The 21966-nt window shown below is 36.3% G+C and overlaps 1 protein-coding gene across 5 annotated transcripts in view; it reads right to left on the bottom strand.

Annotated features, from left to right (window-relative positions):
* Positions 1–6167: 6167 nt before the first annotated feature.
* The window catches only part of LOC121399447 (nucleoredoxin-like protein 2), a 29154-nt gene continuing 13355 nt past the window's right edge, over positions 6168–21966 (bottom strand). For 2 of the 5 annotated variants that reach the window (XR_005965040.1, XR_005965039.1), the window contains 2 exons: positions 20900–20945; positions 6442–6570 (listed from right to left, as the gene is read on the bottom strand). Coding sequence is in view for 1 of the 5 variants with exons in the window: in XM_041580169.1 (XP_041436103.1) it covers positions 6399–6570; positions 10302–10600 (471 nt within the window). In the remaining 4 variants the exon portion in view is untranslated. Of the gene's footprint in view, positions 6571–10301; positions 11275–13155; positions 14686–20899; positions 20946–21966 lie in introns of those variants that run through there. The other 3 variants (XM_041580169.1, XR_005965042.1, XR_005965041.1) reach the window with 3 other exon arrangements.

The raw sequence follows: 21966 nt of genomic DNA, 5'->3' as shown, positions 1-21966 counted from the left end.
CAATAAACAATTACAAGAAGCATATAATCGCTTCATTGAGAGAGGATACAGTGAGCAAACACTTACCACAGCAATGCATAAAGCCTTACATCATGTTTTGCAGGATAAAAAAGTGACATGTGGTGAACAAAAAAGTTTGGTTATCACTTCCCAATATAACACTGGCTCTTTCGCAATCAGAAACATTATAAATAAAAATTAGTCCATTCTGGCAAGTGATAACACCCTTCCCAGCACATTGAAACAAAAACCCATATGGGGCTTTAGATGTGGTAGAAATCTTAAGGATATTTTGATGCCCACTGATCCCCTGGAATGTTATAATGTAACACCATTACGATTGGCACCTTTAAAAAATGGATGCTATAAATGTGCAGGTTGAACCACATGCTGAAACATGCTAACTGGTAGGAGCTTCCGCCATCCACATATGGGGAAATCTATTGAGATAAAGCATAAGATAACTTGTACCACCACGTATGTGATTTATATAATAGTATGTCCCTGCGGGTTGACCTGCTTGGAAAAAGCCCAGAATTCCATGTGTGAAAGCATTGAAAATCATAGATCAGCATTAAGAGCTGCATTTGAAAAAAATCAAACAGACATTCTGTTATACAAACATTATTTAGAAAAAGTCCATGGTCCGCCAACTTTTCGGTTCATGGGGATAGATACCATCCCAAATCCTCAGCGTGGTGGTGATCGTTGTCTCATGCTACTACAAAGGGAAATGTTTTGGATTCTCCAAGGGGGTCTAAATGAATATTGTTCATTCTTATGTTTTTTAGATAAACATTAACATTTGTTTTTAACTCACAAAATGATTATCTATGTATGTTTTTATTTGTATTTCTGAGAGTGCAATATATGTAGGTTAATTAACATTGTATCTTTATACCAGTTGTACATGAATTATACATTATGGTAATAAAAAGAAAAACAGAAAAAAGGAAATAAAAAGAAAAACAGAAAAATCAACATTTTCTGGAAAACAACAATACGATGGTACGTTAGCTTTTGCATAGGTGAAAAGGTATTCCAAATATGGGTATTGCTAGTGTCCAATAACAAGTATACATATTATACACAATAGACCTATCCATTCACCGTGCCTAAGGGGTTGGCCACGATCCCCAAACCTTTTCAAATTTACTAGAGGATTTTCTTTTAGTGTATAGGTAAGACATACAGTTAATGTAGTGAAGCATTTGTTCCATCCACATCTGGTGGGTTAGGGAATCTACATTTTTCCACTTTCCATGAGTTAGGCATTTACGTGCTTGGAATAGGCTGTGACGTACAGTAATTAACTGATCCTTGTTGAACTGGGATTCATCACAAGCACCCAATATGGCTAATTCAGGGGTTGGGACTAGAGGGGCTCCCAGTACATCTGTTAATGTAGCAAACACTTCTTTCCAGTACTGCTGTATTTTCCTACAATCCCAAAACATATGTTTGAGCGTTCCCATCACTGAGTTACATCTAGTACAAGTAGGGGGATTCTGTGTATTCTTACCGGGGGGAAATAGGCCCTGTGTAGAATATACCTCTGAATCATTTTATGATTTGCGTTGGGGATAAAAATCCAGGTGCCTCCAAGGCATCTAGCCATTCCACATCTGTGAGTGTACTGATGTCTATCTGCCAAGTTCTGAATAGGCTAGCATTGGTTTTATCATATTTACTGGATCGCAGAACTTTATACACATTTGAAATTAGGTGCTGGTTGTCCTGCAATTCCAGTATTCTGCAAAAAGGAGGTTTCCCAATTTTAAAACGGGTCAGTAGAATATGCATGTTGAATCTGCCTATATTGCAACCAGTGATTGGCTGGGATATCAAATTCCCTTTGGATTTGATGAAACGGTTTAATAGTATTATTATGAAACAGATGGTGCAATAACTTTATTCCTTTACCTTCCCATACCTGGCCCACCGTTACCAAAGTAAATTCATGAAGTTGTTGATTATGTCATATAGGAGTATGTGGATGTTTTGATTGATGGGTACACACAACTTGTGCTCGCTCCCACACTTTACGGGCTAATTGCATTGGGGGCATAATTTGGATTTTTTCCTATCTGGTGAGGGTCTCAAAAGCTCATGTAACAGTGGATTCTCTTGATTATAGACGGCCATCAGCAATGAGGATGAGGGGCACTGCATATCTAAGCGAGCCCAAGATTTGACATGAGCCAATCGAGCAGCTAAATAATATGATTCAAAGTCTGGCAAGGCCGCCCCTCCACTATCTGTCGATTTTTTAAGGGAGTCTAGTTTTAGCCTACTTCTACCAGACCCCCATATGAATGAGCTCACCAGTCTGTCTAGTTTTTGGAAAAATACCTTGGAGATCACTATTGGTGCTTGCGTAATTATATATAAGATTTTAGGGAGTATTGTCATTTTGATTAAACTGATACGTCCTTGTGGACTGAGAGGCAGCCTGGACCATTGTCTGGATTTAGTTTCCACCATTTCTAGTAGAGGTAGTACATATAATGCCCAGAAAGAGAATATTGGCCTAGACACTTTAATTCCTAAATATTTAAACTCTGGAGCTACAACTAGTGAGTGTTGGTTGGGAATCGTGGTCTCCTCCCGGCTGTCTATTAGGCAAAGAGTGGATTTAGACATGTTCACCTTCAAACCCGAATGGTCTCCAAATTTTTGAAGATGAAGTACCAGTTTATCTAATGAGTTATTACGGTCCGGCAGATATATTAATGTGTCGTCAGCGTATAGCTGAATTTTCTCCTGAATAGGTCCTATTTTCCAACCAATTATTTCAGGGTCTGCTCTAATAATAGCTGCCAGTGGTTCAATAGCAATCGCAAATAAAAACAGGGAAAGGGGGCACCCCTGTCTCGTTCCTCGTGATAGTGTAAAAGGAGGTGAAGCCATTCCATTGACCACTACTGAAGCCACAGGGTTGGAGTAAAATAATTGGGTGAGGGCTAGGAAGTTAGGGCCAAAACCCATTTTGCCCATTACCTGCCAAAGAAAAGGCCATTCTACTGTGTCAAAGGCCTTGGCAATGTCCAGCATCGCCAAGGCCCTGTGTACTCATTTATTTTGGTTATTTTTCTGTTTCACCTTTATGTGGCAGTGTTTGCTAGTATCTTCACGTGGGACTTTCTGTCTCGATGTTGGACACTTTATAATAGTATTTGTCTGGGGGGAGTGTACCAATGAGATTATAAATATGTTGTCTTGACTTATATAACAAATATCTTTGTTATCTTGATAAAGACACATCGGTCTAAATAAAATTTTATTTGCAAAAGTCGCTAAAGTGCAACAGCATTTATATATATATATATATATATATATATATATGTATGTGTGTGTGTATATATATATATATATATATATATATATATATATGTATGTATGTGTGTATATATATATATATATAGATACACTGTCCAAAATTACCAGGGTGCTTATTTGTTGCATAAGCACCCAGGTCTCTACACATTAAAAGGGACCCGTCACCTAAAAAAGTTATTCAAAATCCTATTTTATCACATTAGTCAAGCAAAATCTTATTTCCTTCAGTCTGGGAATTCATAATTGTAGCAGGCAGGCAGGAGCCATGTTATGGACACTGTTATAAAGGCAAGTCTTGCATCATCTCAGAATCTTGTTTGTGCACCAGAATGGGGGACCCAGTGTCTATCCTCATGCACTGATTAAACTACACAATTAAACGGTGAAGAGAACGGGGTAATGTGGGGAGAGCAGTGACATCTAGGAAGTGCTGAATGGAAAGTGAAAGTAATTGTCTGCCGGCCTCTATTCCTTAGGCATAGAGGAGAGGCAGACGATATTTGATTGACAGCTGATATTTCTAAATTAGCTTACAACACCTATGAATGCTTTAATGAAAAATAGAAACTGGATTTCATGTTTAATTTGAAAAGGACTTTTATTATACAGCTTTTTGTGTCTGGGTGACAGGTCAACTTTAAGGTGTGCAGCCTATACATGTTATAAATAAATTAATGTTTTAATTGAATTTGCCTTTAGCCACTGCAAGATACAGTAAAAGCTTCAGCCAGAGAAATAGTTTATGTCCTATAATGGGGTTTGGCAAAACCAACAGTTTATCTAGCTCATTATAATGTGCATTTGGAAACCCGCTGCTCACACTTATTTTGCTTTGGAAAATATAAATGAAAATAGCTTAATTGCCATCAGCTGGCACATCTCAGGGGAGACAATTACTGCACTGTCAAGGTTATTAGCTCCCGTAGCCACACAATTGCTCCCATAAGTATAGGTGCAACCTTGAAAGACTGAAGCTGATTATTTACACAACAGTAAAGAACATTTACAAGTCATGTAGTGACAATTAATGTGGGGGCAAGATAAGCTTTAGCATTTTATGATAAGGGATAACTACATGACAGATTTATTTCCACTGGTTATTATCAAGACAAGGAACCTGCGTAAAAAACCTTTATACAGTGATAATGTGATCTACTTAAAAAAAATATCAGAGCAGACACTGAAAATGGCATTTAACATATTACAGTTGGTACTTGCATCAAAATGCACTCCTTGCACTCCGGTATAACTTTCAGCCTGATTGATCTGTGCACCAGGAGACATCCAGGATCAACCCACACATATCAGGCCCACCTATGGGTGTGCTATATGTAGTATTTACAGTGCAGAATGTATACTGTGGGGAGGGTGTACAATTGTCTCTGCAGTTACAGATGCACAGTCTTTCTATACCTTCGTAACTGCAGACAAACTGTAAAATACCTATGGTTTAGTTCTAGATTCAATGGAACACATAACTTGGAGGCGCACAAAGCTGTCGTCTAACTGGCATGGGCTAGGCAATGTTACAATTTTGTTCCTAGAGAGTCACCTAATTTCTTGGTTGAGAACATCCTACAGGGCCAGGTGTTTCTGATACAGCACCTGCAGGGACCCAACCCTGTGTGCCAGAACAGACTAGCACAGCAGCACAAGTGGAATGCTAGAAAAACCGAAATATGTACAGGACAAATAAATATTCCTAAATTGAGTGTTCCCATTATCCAGAAACCTGTTATCCAAAAAGCTCTGAATTATGGAATGGTCATCTCCCATAGACTTTTTATCCGAATCATCCAAATTATAAAAAATTATTTCCTTTTTCTCTGTAATAATAAAACAGTACCTTGTACTTAATCCAAACTAAGATATACTGTAATTATTTTTTATTGGAGGTAGAACCAGCCTCTTTGATTTATTTAATGTTTAAATGATTTTGTAGTAGACTTAACGTATTAAGATCCAAATTACAGAAAGATTTGTTATCCGGAAAGGCCCAGGTCCCGAGTATTCTGCATAACAGATCCCATACCTGTAGTATATCTCTGGTCTGGCATACTATTAGAAACACATATTATTATTATTTATAATAATAAAAGGCTTTACTTACAGTATCTGAATCAGGTTTTAAAATATAGGCTGTATACAATATATTTTTATACAGATGTGATGTTCAGGGCTATAATTTCTGTTCAAGTGTACAGTTGCACTTACTGTTTAAAGATCCAGTTTGTGTTCTTATGCATAATAAATAGTGCAGCTAATGCTCATGTATGCTGCCTGTGTAAATAGAAAAATAAATGAAGTTAAACAGAGCTGGCCACATAGAGATAATTGTAGAAAGACCAGACACACCTAAATAGGTGAAAAACAGGGGAAACAGAAAAGAAGTCGCACTGTTTGTTTTCATATCTTTTGAACTTGACAGTTGTGGAGATAGGTAAAAGATAGGTCAAATATATTAAAAATATTTGTTTTATTCATTTCTGCACAATCCTTTTTTTATAATCTTAAAATTAAATATATAAAAATATCTAGAAGTAAATATTTTAAATAAAGATAATATTTAAATTGGCGTCTGATCATTAACACGCTGTAGTTATCTGCAGTTCTTTTATTTAATGTCTATAATATAAGCATGGCTGGTGAATGATTTTTATCAATAGTGTTATTTTCTCAGTATTTATTATAATTCGTACACATCTCCAACTAGTTTTGCATAATTAAACTTACCAGATCAACTTAAAAATCAGGGACACTTCTAATATGTGTATTTAGAATGGCTGCACTGGCTGTATTCAAATTGAATGATAGCTGGATTTTCTAACGGTGTCATTTTTGTTCAGATGATTCAGCAACTTTTGCATAATAGTAAGGATCACAGAGAGATATAATTTAGTCAGTGTGACAAATTTTATAATGGCCATTTAGCCATTACATTTAGCAGTATTACCATTATTCTCATTATTTTATACACGTATAATTTATATTATATATATATATTTCATGCATAGATAAATTATCACCAAGGTCTTTTGAGAACCAGAAATGATAGCATTCTATTTGCAGGTGAAGTTCTGAAACACATCTCCCACTTCAAGCCATGTACGGAGACAGCTCAGACCTCGTTCTCTGATCTGTTTTCGTCCCTTGTCTGTAATGACGTCTCCATTTTGCTTCACTATGACCAGTTTAGGTATGGCGCTTATCTTATACTTGTTCTTTAGTTCACTAAAAAACAGAAACAAAGAAAATGTTTAATGTGGCTGACCATGAGAAAGATGGAAGAAAAGGCTATAGATAACAGATGTCCAAAAAAAACAGGCATTCTGAGCTGGACATCCAAGCCATAAACAGATATAAAAATTAAGAAAATGCTTTGTATAATAATGATCTTCAACCTTTGGCTTCTCAGTTATAACAGCTTTCAGCAGCAAAGTTTAATACTTTAATACTTGTAGGTACATTGATTCTTTTTATGCACATACTGTAAATGTATATGGGCCTTAATTCGAAAGCACGGGCCAAGACACAAAGATTAAAGAAAAAGGGAGCAGAGTGTTCTCCTCTTTGCACCTTACCCCACAGATTGCACCTGGAGTCACACTTACAACAGGTGTGGCACATTGATGTCTATTAGAATGCCCTCTGTACTGTGCATCATTCAGGAACATAAATTAGGCAATGATGGGAGCCCTGTACCCCCCCCCCCCCACACACACACACACACACCTATGCTAGCAGTTTAAGAATATATTTAATTATATTGACTCTTGGCTCTGGTATGTGACAATTGACATTTGGCTATAATATCTACATATTTTCATGTATAGCAAATCTAATCTGGTCTAAAGAAACTCTAGATAACTGATATTCCTAACTTTTGTCAGAAACCATAACAAATAGACCATGAAATGTATTATTATAAAGAAAATACATATTGTCTTTTCTATTGTAGACATATATTTATTTAAGGGTAAAAAGTTAACATTTGGAACATTTTCACCAAGAATTAAAATTCCCCACAACAATTTACTAAGACATTTTGGAGAATTAACTTTGCATTGGTGAATGCCCTTTAAACATTCACATCTTTTCTCCAGGTGAAATTCCTCCAATAAATCCTCGTCAATTTACCAAGAGTACAAGAATGAATTTTTGCCAAGAGAAATTTCTCCTCCAGGTGCAGGTGGGTGACTTCATTTTTTAAGCATAAATTCTCTAAGGCTTTCCAGCAATAAATTTGTATGGGGAAAACACACAGGTGAATTTTCACAGAGACTTCAAGAGAAAATTCACCACATTTTTGTCGCAACAATGTATTTTAGTAAGAACTGAGGTAAACTTTGGTGATGTTAGACAAGGAAAAAAAATCTCACTTTATTAAATATGCCCCTTGGGCACAAATATGTTACAAACAAACATAAAATAGACAACCTTGCCAGGCAGCAGACAGTTCTCTTTTATTTAAGTGGGACATATGCTGCCTACAATTAACATATCACATGACAATTCCAAACTGAACATTACAATGGGTGAACAGACACATCACCAAAGATTATAAGGGCAGAAGCACAAGGGAAGATTTGTCCTCATGGGAAATTTGCACAACCCCAGGCAATAAATCTCCCAAAAAATACCTTCCTCTTTAGTAACCTGTGGCTCACTGCATGGGGTAAATTGTCCTGAGGGCAACAAATGTCCTTGTGAACCTGAAGATTCTTCAAATGTTGGTGCTGTTCTCTTGTGACAAACTGTCACATGGACATGGATGTCTCCAACATAGAGGCATTAGATAAACATTCCAAGTCAAATTAGTTTTTATTCAGTAAAAATGAACAACTATATGATGAAGGCATTGTGCTTCAAGCATAATTTACTACTGTCTGGGCAAAATTTCTTCAAAGTTATAAAGGTGGCCATACATGTATAAACAGATACATATCAATAGCAACAATGCTGCTAACCATGTGAATGTAAAAAACTTACAATGAGTAATCCAAAGGCTGTGTACTGTATGAGTAATTTGATGCAGGCCGTTTTTTCTGCTATTTCCCTGATAAGCTTTGTTTCCTGACCTTGATCAGATAAAAGGTATTTTTATCCCTGACATTAATTTACACATTGGGGGTTATTTTTTAAAGTCCGAATTTATCTCAAAACTTTCTGCTACAAACTCCGATTAAATCTGCTTCAGGTTTTTTGCGCTTATTTATTATTACATTTTACCGAAAATTAATTTTGCAGGAAAAAAAAAATCAGATTTTTTTGACACGCAAACTGTGGTTTTTTTATGCTTTTTGCCCGAAAACTTCAAGGTTTTGCACAAAACCCAGCACACATCAAAAAATCATTGGGACTTCTCCCATTGACTTATATGCAACCTTGACAGGTCTGAAATGCAGGATTTTCAGATTTTTACTTTTCCATCCTCAGGGTTTAATAAATTCTGAAAAATTTGTGATTTTTTAAAAGTCCGATTTTACAAAAGAAAATTAATAATTTTTCGTGATTTTTGCATTTGGAGTTTAGTAAATAACCCCCATTTTATATACAAATTCATCTATTTTAGATAAAAGAATTTTTTTTATTCATACCTCCAGCAACCTTTTCTGCCACATGATAGTTTAATGAAGGTGTAGGTGGCTTTCTCTGTTCTTCCCCTAACACATAGCCTGTATTGTATTTTAGTAAGGGTTAAACTTTCATATCTGGTCTTTATCTGGTCTCTATAAAGAAGGGCACATTAGGTTAAAACATACAGCTTTAGTGCTTCATTAGTGCTTCATCTGCCCATTTATTTTATCCTGCCCAACAAGAGGATAAAAGAGGCAGTTTAAAAATGGCAGACATAAATATTAAACACTTAATATAAATATCTGCTGTTATAAAAAAAGGTTAGGTAAATATTGCTAGCTATTAAGGTGGCACAGCATGATAATTCCGAATAATGTAACATCACTTCTAAATCCAATTATTTGCATAATGGCTACTGTATATTAGTAATGCACTTTGTTTAGTTGTACATAGTCCCAAAAGGCAAGGTCCTGTAAATAAGCTTCAAGCGACATAAATGGCATTTACTGGAAATGCATACGATGGGAGATGATACATTAGTGCACCAAGCACAGGCTATATAAAAGATGCTTTGCTTGTAAGGTGAGAATTTCTCTCTAATAAATGTCTCCTCTTTGATGCTCAAAACTGCGTTCTGAACTAAACTGTGATCCCCTCATACATTCACTTTACAAGTGTTGAGAACTGCACCTGTTTTGACACATTTTTAACAACATTCTGTCAACACCTGTGGAGACTAAACATGTTAGAACTTGAGCAACGCTATGTTTGTTACATGCACTGAACTCAAAATGTGTGTGCCTGTGCACATGCTGTAATTTGGAAGGGGAATTACTTATTCCATTATTCCTTTACGTCTTTCATGCTCCTGTTTATTTTCCTCATCTCCTTTTTTCCTCCACTTCTCCATCTCTTAATACAGCTCTTCCCCCTGTTCAAAATTAAATTCAGTATAAAACAGATCAGCAGTTTAATAAATCCTTTACTCTGAAGAAAAGCTTGAAAGCTTATATGGTTTAACAATGGCCTGGGTTTGACATACAACCCTCATAATGATGAATGGCAACTATAAAGTACAGGTTTCCTTCCTTTGTATACCCCAAGCAGATCCAAGTCACCTAAGTATGCTTATATTATGACATAATATATATATATATATATAATATACCTTTTTCTATTTCCAAACTGTAGCATGCAATGAGTACCCACAGACTGAAATAATGATAATGTATGTTTGTAGCCTTTCAGGCAATAATTTCTTCTATGAAAAACATCACACATATAAACATGCAAATGTAGAATCTGTAAAAGTAGTGTTCCTTTTAAGATATATAATGGTTGCTTCATACAGCACAATACTCCATGTCCTACATCAAGGAACTTACTGCTTGTATGGGTCATGAAATGGCAAAGCCAGCCAATTTCCGTGCATTTCATGCATGTAATTCACCATGTCTTCTGGACTTTTATCTGAGGAAATAAATACTATTTCAAACTGAGCTGGTGGATCAGATTCTTCCACCAACTCTGTGTAAAAGTCACAAAGGATTGGAGTAAAATCTCTGCAAAGTGAGCACCAACTGGCTGCAAAATATAAACCAACGATTTTATTGTGTAAGGCCTCTTCCGGATCAACTCTCTCACCATATTTGTTGAGTAGGATGTGCCCACTAAAAATATCCATAGTGTAAAGAAAAAAAATTCAGTGCATTACAAAAAACATAGAGGACAATATGGGCTGCTGGTTTATCATTCCGAAGCTGACAATGAACTGGCAATTACTAAATACTCATTCTTCTAATTCTCTTTAATCCAATTTACTGGTAGCTTTCTGTACCACCGTCACGTCTTAACAATCTGCTCAACAACAGCATATAAACACAGCACTGGAAAGTAAATTTAAAAAATAAAAAACATTAATTATCAATAATTTAACATTTATAACCTACAAGATAGATAGCAATATCCTACTTACATTACCAAACACAGAGAAAAGCAGATGGATGTTAAATGTTGCTAAATCTGGCAACTCTTTCCTTTCAGTCCATGTATGGGGCCACTCGACAAGCCTGATATTTGACCAAAAATTATCCACATATCAATCTGGCAAGTTTTATTTCCTGTCTGACAAAGACCAATTTAGTGAGTTGATGTGGTCCTCATCCAACAGGCCTATAGGCTCCTCTTTATTATCTGATTGGTAGTCCTAGACTAATGACTGGATTAGCCCAATTTGGTCCATCTTGTGGTTGACCAAATTGGGCCCAGATCCACTTGTAAGTGGCCTCAACAAACAAAGGGGTGGTTCAATTTCAATTGGTCTAAATTATTCATTTTTTATAGTTTATGAATTATTTGCCTTTTTCTCCTGACTCTTTCTAGCTTTCAAAAGGGGATCACTGACCCCATCTAAAAACAAATACTCGGTAAAGCTACAAACTTATTGTTATTGCTACTTTTTATTACTCATCTTTCTGTTCCGACCCTCCCCTAAAAAATATCTCATATTCTCATTCAAATCAATGCATGGTTGCTAAGGTAGTTTGGACCCTAGCAACCAGATTGCTGACATTGCAAACTTGAGAGCTGCGGAATAAAAACAAAATAACTTAAAAACCACAAATAATAAAAAATTAAAACCAATTGCAAATTGTCTCACAATAGTGATGTGTGGGTCGAGAATTTCTCGACCCACTCCCTACTCGCACCCGACCCAGGCCCGCTGCTCTCCTTTATTCATAGACCTGCCCCGCAGTGACATTACAAAAGGGACGGGCGTGTATAAATTCTGGCTCAGGAAACCGGCAGTACTAGTCGCTGGCGGGGAGAGCAGAAGAGCTCGACCCACACCCGCCTGCGCATTTCGTCCAGGGGTCGGCCCGAACCCGCCCACCTTGGGTCGGCCCGCACATCACTATCTCACAATATCGCTCCCTACATCATAATGAAACTTTACTCAAAGGTGAACAACCCCTTTAAGTAACTTTTAGGTAACATTAAAGCAACAATAAGAGTAGAATCACACTGAAAGGCCACCAGTAACATTCACATATATTAATGATCCAACAAATACCTTGTTTTTAAATTCAGAAAAATAACGAATTGAAGGGGTGGGTCAACTTTAAGTTACATTTTAGTATGTTATAAAATGGCTAATACCAAGCAACTTTTTAATTGGTCTTCATTATTTATTTTTTACAGCTTTTTTTAATTTGCCATTTTATTCTGACTCTGTCCAGCTTTAAAATTGGGTTCACTAAACCCTTCTAAAATCAAATGCTTGGTAAAGCTACACATTTGTTGTTATTAGTACTTTGTTTTACTCATCTTTCTATTCAGGCCTCTTCTATTCATATTGCAGTCTCTCGTTCAAATCAGTGCATGGTTGCTAGGGTAATTTGGACTGGAGAGCTGCTGCATAAAAAGCTAAGTAATTCAAAAACTGCAGATAATAAAAAATGAAACCCAATTGCAAATTGTCTCAGAATTTCACTCTCTACATTATACCAAAATTCAAAGGTGAACAACTCCTTTAACCATAACTTATTTGGTAGAATACTGAACCAAATATAAACTCTAATAAGCATATTCAACTTTGAGATATATTTAAAAAATGGCATTGTCTCTAAATGAAAAATGTGTCATTCTTTTCAGCTTTTCTTTTTGTGCTTTAAATTTGGATCCCCTATATAAATGACTCATTCTGGTTCTACCTCCCATCTAATGCAACGCTTTTACATTTGTGGGAAAATATTTATTCACTCACTACAAAATAAGTGCTATAGAATTGTGGTAAATGTTATAATTCACAGTCCTGACTGATTAATTATAATTTCGTAGTCATCTCCATGCATATGTAATTGCACTGTCAAGCTGTTTCTGTATAATCACTAGATATATCAGAGCACAGTATGATGAAGGATTCCCTTCATTTAGGGATATTTATTGAGGCAATGCTGAATTAAGCTGATGCGCTTTGCAGTTGAAAGATGAAGAACAGGAATGATTATTATTTTTTTCACCAGTTAATAAGGATGAATTATGAATCCATTTAACCACACATAACAATCTAGCAAATCTCTTTTTACAAAGTAGGGATGAGGAAAAAGAGAAAACATATATGCAGTATAGCATGAATGTCAGGACCAGAGAGGCTAACAAAAGTTACTGCACTTCGGGAACCGAATCATTAAAACAACTGTAAAGTGCCAGGAAACCTGCATTGTTGATCATACTTACAGAAACTGCCCACGCTGTCTGAAGGGTCTCTCTTCTTGCCTTTGTCTATTGCTTTCTACTTGCTATTGCGCTTTGTATTCAAGGGCTCCTCCTTCAACATAAACTACAAATCACTAAAATAAATATCGCAATATGACTAACTGCTACCACCTACTGGAAAAATCTGACAATTTGCTAGGCAATGACCTTTACACTGCCTTAAAGGACCAGTAAAAATAAAATTTGAGGTTTTTAATTTTTCCGACCAGCACCCACAAATGAACTCTTTCTTGGCAACAAATGTTTTATTTTGTATGAGAAACATTCTGTAGAGACACATGAATGGCTTTTGACCCATTTATCTACCCACTTGAATAGTAACTATTGCATTTTACCGAGCGTATTTGCTATATAAATACAATTACAACGTAAAAAGGCTGCTGATGTATAGAAATATTTTACAAAATTCAGCAAGTATGAACATATTTCTGGGGGTTTAGGGTCATGTTTTATGTGTTATTACAGTTTTGTTAATAAGGGTCTTTTTCTAACACAAAGCCTGCAGTAGCATGCACAGTTGGGCCGAGTCAGGAATCTTCAACTGCACATGCGCAAGTCAGCATTGAGACCTGAAGACAATATTAAGAAACGGAAGATGGTGACTGGGAGCTCCGCTGTGCATCTCTGCATTTAAGGGTCACATTTTTGAAAGGTTTTATTTTTTTTACTAATTCACATCGCGGGGAGGAAGAGCAATGCCAGGAAGTTTAGTGGGACTTTTGGTACGGGGGATTTTAGTACTCCTTCAAGGCTAGAGCCACACGATTCCACATCCACCGCTGCTCCTGCACCAGAAACATTGTCTCTACTCGGTTGCAGGCAGACGTGGCAGTTTTCAGGACTGAAACAAGACATTTCACATTTCTGCCCTGCTTGCAGAAGAGAAGGGGAGCAGCTGGGCAACGGATTCTCCATCTGCAGAGAATCCATATCATCTGGCCATAGACTTAAGCTGCTAGTCTCAGTTCCCCCAAGAGACCTGCATATCTTATTAGTAACAATTGTATCAAAGTGCAGGTGCTGAGTATTCTGGGCTCTCTGCCAAAAGCCTACTTATCTAATTAAGTTTGGGAAACATTGTATTCTTTCTGGCCTTCATTGCAAGACGTTTAATAAGAATCAGGGACTGCAGGCTGAACTGTCAAAATCGGTACAGTCTAGTGAAAATCAGGATGGTTGGAAGGTATGCAAAAATTGCCACAGTGTTTGAACAAATAAATTTCACTTGTTAACAGTGTTTGCATTTCTGTATAGTTGCATTTGTCCCTCCTGTTACAGATTTTGCACTACTGACACAAGGGAACCATGGTGCTCCTACGACCTTTGAAGTGGAGGGTTTCCATAGGGTCTTGCATTAATTGATGCAACAAACATGTGCCTAAACAATCAGGTACATAATTTTGATGTTGAGCACCAGAAGTGATTCTATCTGGACCTCTATCTTCAGTACAACTGCATTTCATTTTTGTCAATGTGAATAAAGGGTGAACCTTTATTATTATTGTAATTGCCTATGAATAATATTAATACAAATATGAATAAAATATACAGGATCTATTATTAAGCCTTCTGATGAACTGCTGGTGAGCAATAACCTACACACACGCACAAGGAGAATTAAATAGATTTTTTATAGCTTAATATGAAGTGTTTACAGAGAGAGACAGTTTTTGCATCAATTCAATTCCAAATTCCTTGCATCCACTCATGGGTCATATGAGAAGCTTCAAACCCAAAGATGAGGCTTTCTTTTATAGTCAAGATCTGAAGAGACGTCTAACCCTAAATGCTTAACCAATGCAATATTGTTAGCTGAGGAGACCTCCAATTACAAAAGCTGACCAATCCAATATTGTTGCAATATTTCTAACAGATCAACAATAACTTTAAATCTCTTCAGTCAGGTCTGTCTGCTGTTTGTTTGTTCATTCTTATCAATGTTTGCTGGGCAACAATACCTATATTTTCTATGGAACGTTTTTATATTTTTTTATTTTGTACATAGTACTGCAGTTTAATTTCTATTTTTACACAATTTGGGAAATGCAAATGGAGGTAATAACTGAAAATCGTATTTGCCACCATTTGCCAAGCTCAACTCTGGGCAGGGGGTTGTGACGTCGATGGGCAGGTCGGGGGCAGGGAGGTGTCAGGGTTGGATTCATGATAATCACTGTGTCAATCTCAGGGAATCCTGATAGAATAAAAAACACACAGGTGGCAACCCTAATTTAATGAGCCATTTAGATGTAAAAACTACCCATTTTAATTCTGACTCATGTGCAGTATGGCAGGATGACAAATTCAACTCGTGCATTTGTGAAGATTCGAATGCCACATAAAATAATCCAAAGCTCTACTACCAGACTCCTTGTGAAAAATTGCGACCCTTCTGACAACTATTGCTATTGTGCTCATTGCACTAGTGATGCGGCCCCCCTTTGATCTGCTCCGATGCTGATATTTTCAGTGCGGAGCAGAAGGGTGGGCGGTATCGAATCGCCCCTGCTTCTGTAAGGGGGATTATGGAGACTGAATGTATCTTTACCCAGGTACCACTAGCTGTGTCACATGACCCTGCCTACAATCAACCTACAGGTTCTGAGTTCACAGCTGGCAGGGATCATCCTACATATAAATTGCTCAGATGCACAGATTCCTAGCCCTTCACTCACTATGTGGTTGCAAGGATGCATTTTTGTTTCCACATTCTTACATCAGATATAAGGGAATATTTATTAGAGCACATTGTACACCAGAGCTTGTTAATGACTTGTATAAGATTTTTGTTCACCCTTCAATGAATATATAGAGTACAGGGTCCATAAAAAGGAAAGCAATAAAAAATAGCCACAATAAAAATGATTCATCATCAGTCATCATCTGTTATCTGTTACTCCAACAACCACTTTGTATTTTAGTTTCAGGGTGGTATGAAGCAAAATGGAAGATTAATAGTTAAAAATGTAAGAGTATAGCACACCTTTAAATATACTCTATTTTGAAAAAAGAGCATTTTTAAAATGGCTGTGGAATTCTACAGTTTGCTTCGCTAAGTCTTATGTCCTTCACTCTAATTGATTTATAAATATAATTTTACTGTACCCATTTTGAACATTCAACAATACATAACTAACAGACCTTGATAAAAGAAGTAGAACATGATTGAGTATACATGATTTAAAACAACGATTCAAAAATAATATTGTTACATCTGAAGAAATTCACAAAGGTGTTGATTCTGTGTAGTTACTGTGATAGGATTATCCGATGTGTCATGCAACTCCTAGATACAGGTGTTACTTGTGAGAGTTGCATGAATGGACGTGTGAAGTGTTTTGAAACTTCCGGGGTACAGATGTACTCTCGCAAGTAACACCTGTTTCTAGGAGTTGCATTACACAACGGATAATCCTATCACAGTAACTACACAGAATCAGCCCCTCTGTGAATTTCTTCAGATGTCCCCTCTTTGAAGAGTTACAATGTGCCATTGTGATTGGATTAGTGGAAGAGTTTATATGACGAGAATTTCCCACACCAGTCAGTTGAACTGAAGAAGCTGCTCGGATGAGTAGTGAAACGTCTTCAATGATTATTTAGTAAGTCCCGTTATTTTTAGATTTACCTATACTAGATATACCATGACCTGGATAAATGAAAATCATCATAGTCATTTCAAATCACAGTATTATAAAAATGACACAGTAGTGGTTTTATGTGAAATAGCTCCTGCCAGATTAAATATAGTTTTCTAGACTGATAGTGCCTCATCGTGATGAGTAAAGTACAGCATTGGCTTGGCTCACTGGCATCCTATATAATAAAGTTGAAGTGTCTCTGCGTCCAGTCCCTGTGTCCGTGGGATTGCGCTACTGCGCATGTGGCCCACGGACCGTCTAGCGCCCGTTAATTTAACGGGCTTAATGTGTAGTACTGGCATAATTTATGTTCAGGCCTGCCACGCCAGTTCTGTTGGGTGGTAAGTGTGTATATGGTGGCAGGGATTTCCTGTGGTGGGAAGGCTGTGACAGATAGCATTGATGGCAACATTTAAAGGAATTGTTCAGTGTAAAAATACAAACTGGGTAAACAGATGGCTGTGCAAAATAAAAAAATGTTTCTAATATAGTTAGTTAGCCAAAAATGTAATGTATAAAGTCTGGAGTGACTGGATGTCTAATGTAATAGCCAGTACACTACTTCCTGCATTTCAGCTCTCTTGGTTTAAACTGTCTGGTAACCCTGTTTACCAAGCAGTAACCAATCAGAGACTTGAGGGGGGGCACATCTGTTGCTTTTGAATCTGAGCTGGATGCTGAGGATCAATTGCAAACTCACTGAACAGTTATGTCCCATGTGGCCACCCTTCAATAGCTCAGAGTTATAGATCTGAAAAGCAGGAAGTTGTGTTCTGGCTATTATGTTAGACATTCTGTCACTCCAGCCTTTATACATTACATTTTTGGCTAACTAACTATGTTCACCATTATGATAAATAGCCTCCCAAGTCATTGCGGTTTTCACAAGTTTTAGTAGGAGCCAGCTATCTGAGAATTAGCTTGCATTTAGTAATTTCCTCTGCCAGGAAATTGCATTTCAAAACGGAGACATCGGAATGTGTTCATTATACGTGGGCCAAGTATCAACTTTTTACTCACGCAAAATGAACCATTTTCCACAAACAGCTTGACTTTCTTGACAGATTAAAAATTGAAGGGAGGAGCAAGCAACATCCAGATTACATGTGCTGATTTATGTGTAACTTTTTCAGTGTATTTCAGGAAGAACTCATCAACACTTAAAATTCATCAGCAACTTGATTTTTTTTTTTTTGCTTTTAGGAACAAGGAGAAAGTAACAGGAAATACAATATACTTTACTTTCTTCCACCAAACCCGCTGCCATCGGAGCTGCCAATTAAATGCATTTGACTAAAGGAAAAATCAGGGGAAAAGCTACACAAAAGAAAGGGCCTACAAAGCAGTTGGATCATTGATGTCAGCTGTAAATTGAGATATCTGCCAGCTGTGCTGTATCACAATTCTGAGCCTTCACAAAAGCAAAACTGAGGCTAATCAGGAAATAATGCAGAAGGAAATGGACTTTAATTCAGAAGAAGGTGAAAGGGGAACAATAAATTTAGAATGATTGTGTTTTCACCACTCCTAAGAAGTTACTGTATATTCTTATGCCTCAGAGGCCACCATCTGACAAAAATTACAATATGTCTCTGAATTATAAGTCAGTATCTGTGCTGGATGTTCCTTTAGTGAAGGTTTAATTTCTCAGTTTTGGATTTATAACACAATGTGCATACTTTTGGTTTTTGTGAGGTTATTTACTGTATTTAATGTACAGTGGCAAGCCTCTTGTATATTCACCAGATCCAGTTATATATATATATATATATATATATATATATATATATATAGATATATAGATATATAGATAGATAGATATATATAGATATAGATAGATAGATATATATAGATATATAGATAGATAGATATATATATATATATATATATATATATATATATATATATATATATATATATATATATATAGTAAATAAAGTACCCCCTCTTGTAAAATACAAGGATATTATAAGTTTCCGAGGAGTTTCATGACCATGGAGGTCATGGAACTCCGAGGTAACTCCTAATATCCTTTTATTTTCCAAGAGGGGGTACTTTATTTAATAAATATATACACATATATATATATATATATATATATATATATATATATATATATATATATATATATATATATATATATATATATAAACTTAGTCCAAGTGGGTTCAGCACACCATGTGGTAGGAAATGACCCAGGTGCTACTCTCATTAGCAGTATACAATATAACAAAAGAGCGAGGTGCACACCAGGAACCTTAAAGGGTTAAAAAATCTTTTCTTTATTTAATACATCTTTAAAAACAGGTCAACGTTTCGGTCTTTGCCTAAGACCTTTCTCAAGACCATACATACGTATCCTTCCATATCCTTCCAGATGGAGAGCCAAGCCGGAAGAAACGAGTATTATTTTAGTCTGTTACCCATATTTTGCAACGGGGGGTACTTTATTTATTATAATACACACGTTTCAGTGAGTCATGTGACAGAAATGACATCCGAACTCACCGTTTATAACTGATGACATCAGAACTCACCGTTTATAAGGATATAATTTACAAGATATTCATAGCTTTTGTGTATTTTATATATATATATATATATAATACACAAAAGCCAGGCATATCTTGTAAATTATATCCTTATAAACGGTGAGTTCTGATGTCATCAGTTATAAATGGTGAGTTCGGATGTCATTTCTGTCACATGACTCACTGAAATTTGTGTATTATAGTAAATAAAGTACCCATAGTTGCAAAATATGAGGATATTAGAAGTTACCTCGGAGTTCCATGACCTGTATAAAAACACTCGGCCTTTGGCGTTGTGTTTTTATATGGTCATGAAACTACTCGGTAACTTAGAATATCCTTATAATTTACAAGAGGGGGTACTTTATTAACTATATATATATATACACACACACACACACACAGTATATATGCACATTAGGGCCAGATTTATTAAGGGTCAAAGTGAAAATTCGAACTAATTCAAACTTGATATAGAATTTAAAAAACTCGATTTGAGTTTTTTTCTCTAAAAAAAACTTGAATGTCAGCAAGGCTGCAAACAACTCAAAATTGATCTCCCATTGACTTAAACAACTATTAGGCAGGTTTTAGGTGGTGAATAGTTAAATTTGAGTTCTTAAAGGGCCAGAGTATGATAAATCTTGAAAATTGAATTTTTAAAAAAAACTTGAATCGAATTTGAATAACTCCCTAGTTGAATTGGACAGTTTTAACCATAAAAAAACTCGAAAATTCAAATTTTCAATTTCGACCCTTAGGGGCACATTTACTAAGGGTCGAATATCGAGGGTTAATAAACCCTAGAATTCGACCCTCGCAGTAACATCCTACGAATTAGAATATCGAATTAGAAAGATTTACCGAAAATCCTACGTTTGATCGATGGAAAAATCAAATGAAATTCGAAGGATTTTAATCAATCGATCAAAGGATTTTTCGTCGATCAAAAAACCTTAGAAAATTATGGGGAAGGTCCCCATAGGCTAACATTGTACCACGGTAGGTTTAAACTGGCGAAGTATGTAGTGAAAGTATTTTTTTAAAGAGACAGTACTTTGACTATCGAATGGTCGAACGATTTTTAGTTCGAATCGTTCGAGTCGAAGGTCATAGTAGCCTATTCGATGGTCGAAGTACCCAAAAAAAATACTTCGAAATTCAAGGTTTTTTTTACTTTGAATCCTTCACTCGAGCTTAGGAAATGTGCCCCCAATGTATGTATAAGTTGCACAAGATATATTGAAATAATATGGTGATTTATTATCTATTGTAGTATTTTACTGATCATTGTCAACTTTGATTGCTGCTTTGATTGCTGTTTTGTAGAACACTCTCAAATTGCACTGAATGGTGTCTGGTCTTTATATATTGGAATGTGTGACATACAGTATATTGTTTTTACTAGGTAAAAATAAAACTTGACTTGATGCAGTCTCACGCCATAAGGAATAAATGCTTTGCTCCAGCCTCCATGTCACATATTTAATCACCATATTTAAAATGAATAGAATGCTTATGCTAATGACTTACTTTGCGTTTTGTAAGAAGACATCATTTTCTTTGCTATTAAAAGAGGCTGAAAAATACCATGATACAAGTAAATTTTTTTTTTAATGATGGAATTTTTTTTATATTGAAGAAGACATATTGTAAATAACAGAGATGACCATTAATCTAGGTAGGGTGTGACCATAAGGCATTAATAATAGAGAAGAAAGCATCAATGTGCACTAACTCATGGGCAATAAGTACTCTGTACACAAACTCATGGGCCAATATACAGTCATACAAAAAAGTTTGGGAACTCCTCTTAATTCTTTGGAGTTTTGTTTGTCATTGGCTGAACTTTTAAAGTAGCAACTTCCTTTTAATATACAGTATAACATACCTTATGGAAAAAGTAGTATTTCAGCAGTGACATAAAATTAATTGGATTAACAGAAAAAATGCAATATGCATCATAACAAAATTAGACAGGTGCATAAATTTGGGCACCCCAACAGAGATATTACATTAATACTTAGTTGAGCCTCATTTTGCAAATGTAACCGCCTCTAGACACCTCCTATAGCCTTTGATGAGTGTCTGGATTCTGGATGGGGGTATTTTTGACCATTCGTCCATACAAAATCTCTCCAGTTCAGTTTAATTTGATGGCTGCCGAGTATGGACAGCCTGCTTCAAATCATCCCATAGATTTTCGATGATATTCAAGTCAGGGGACTGTGACGGCCATTCCAGAATATTGTACTTCTCCCTCTGCATAAATGCCTTTGTAGATTTTGAAATGTGTTGTCTTGTTGGAATATCAAATGAACCTCTGGATAACTTCAAGAGCCCCAGTCCCTGAACTAGCCACACAGCCCCACAGCATGATGGAACCTCCACCAAATTTGACAGTAGGTAGCAGGTGTTTTTCTTGGAATGCGGTGTTCTTCTTCCGCCATGCAAAGCACTGTGTTATGACCAAATAACTCAGCTTTTGTCTCATCAGTCCAAAGCACTTTGTTCCAAAATGACTGTGTCTTGTCTAAATGAGCTTTTGCATACAACAAGCAACTCTGTTTGTGGCGTGAGTGCAGAAAGGGCTTCTTTCC

Source organism: Xenopus laevis, chromosome 1S (assembly GCF_017654675.1).
Source record: "Xenopus laevis strain J_2021 chromosome 1S, Xenopus_laevis_v10.1, whole genome shotgun sequence".
In the NCBI taxonomy this organism is placed as follows: Eukaryota; Metazoa; Chordata; class Amphibia; order Anura; family Pipidae; genus Xenopus; species Xenopus laevis.
The sequence above is the reverse complement of the archived record's forward strand: the minus strand, read 5'-3'. Positions and strand labels throughout refer to the sequence as shown.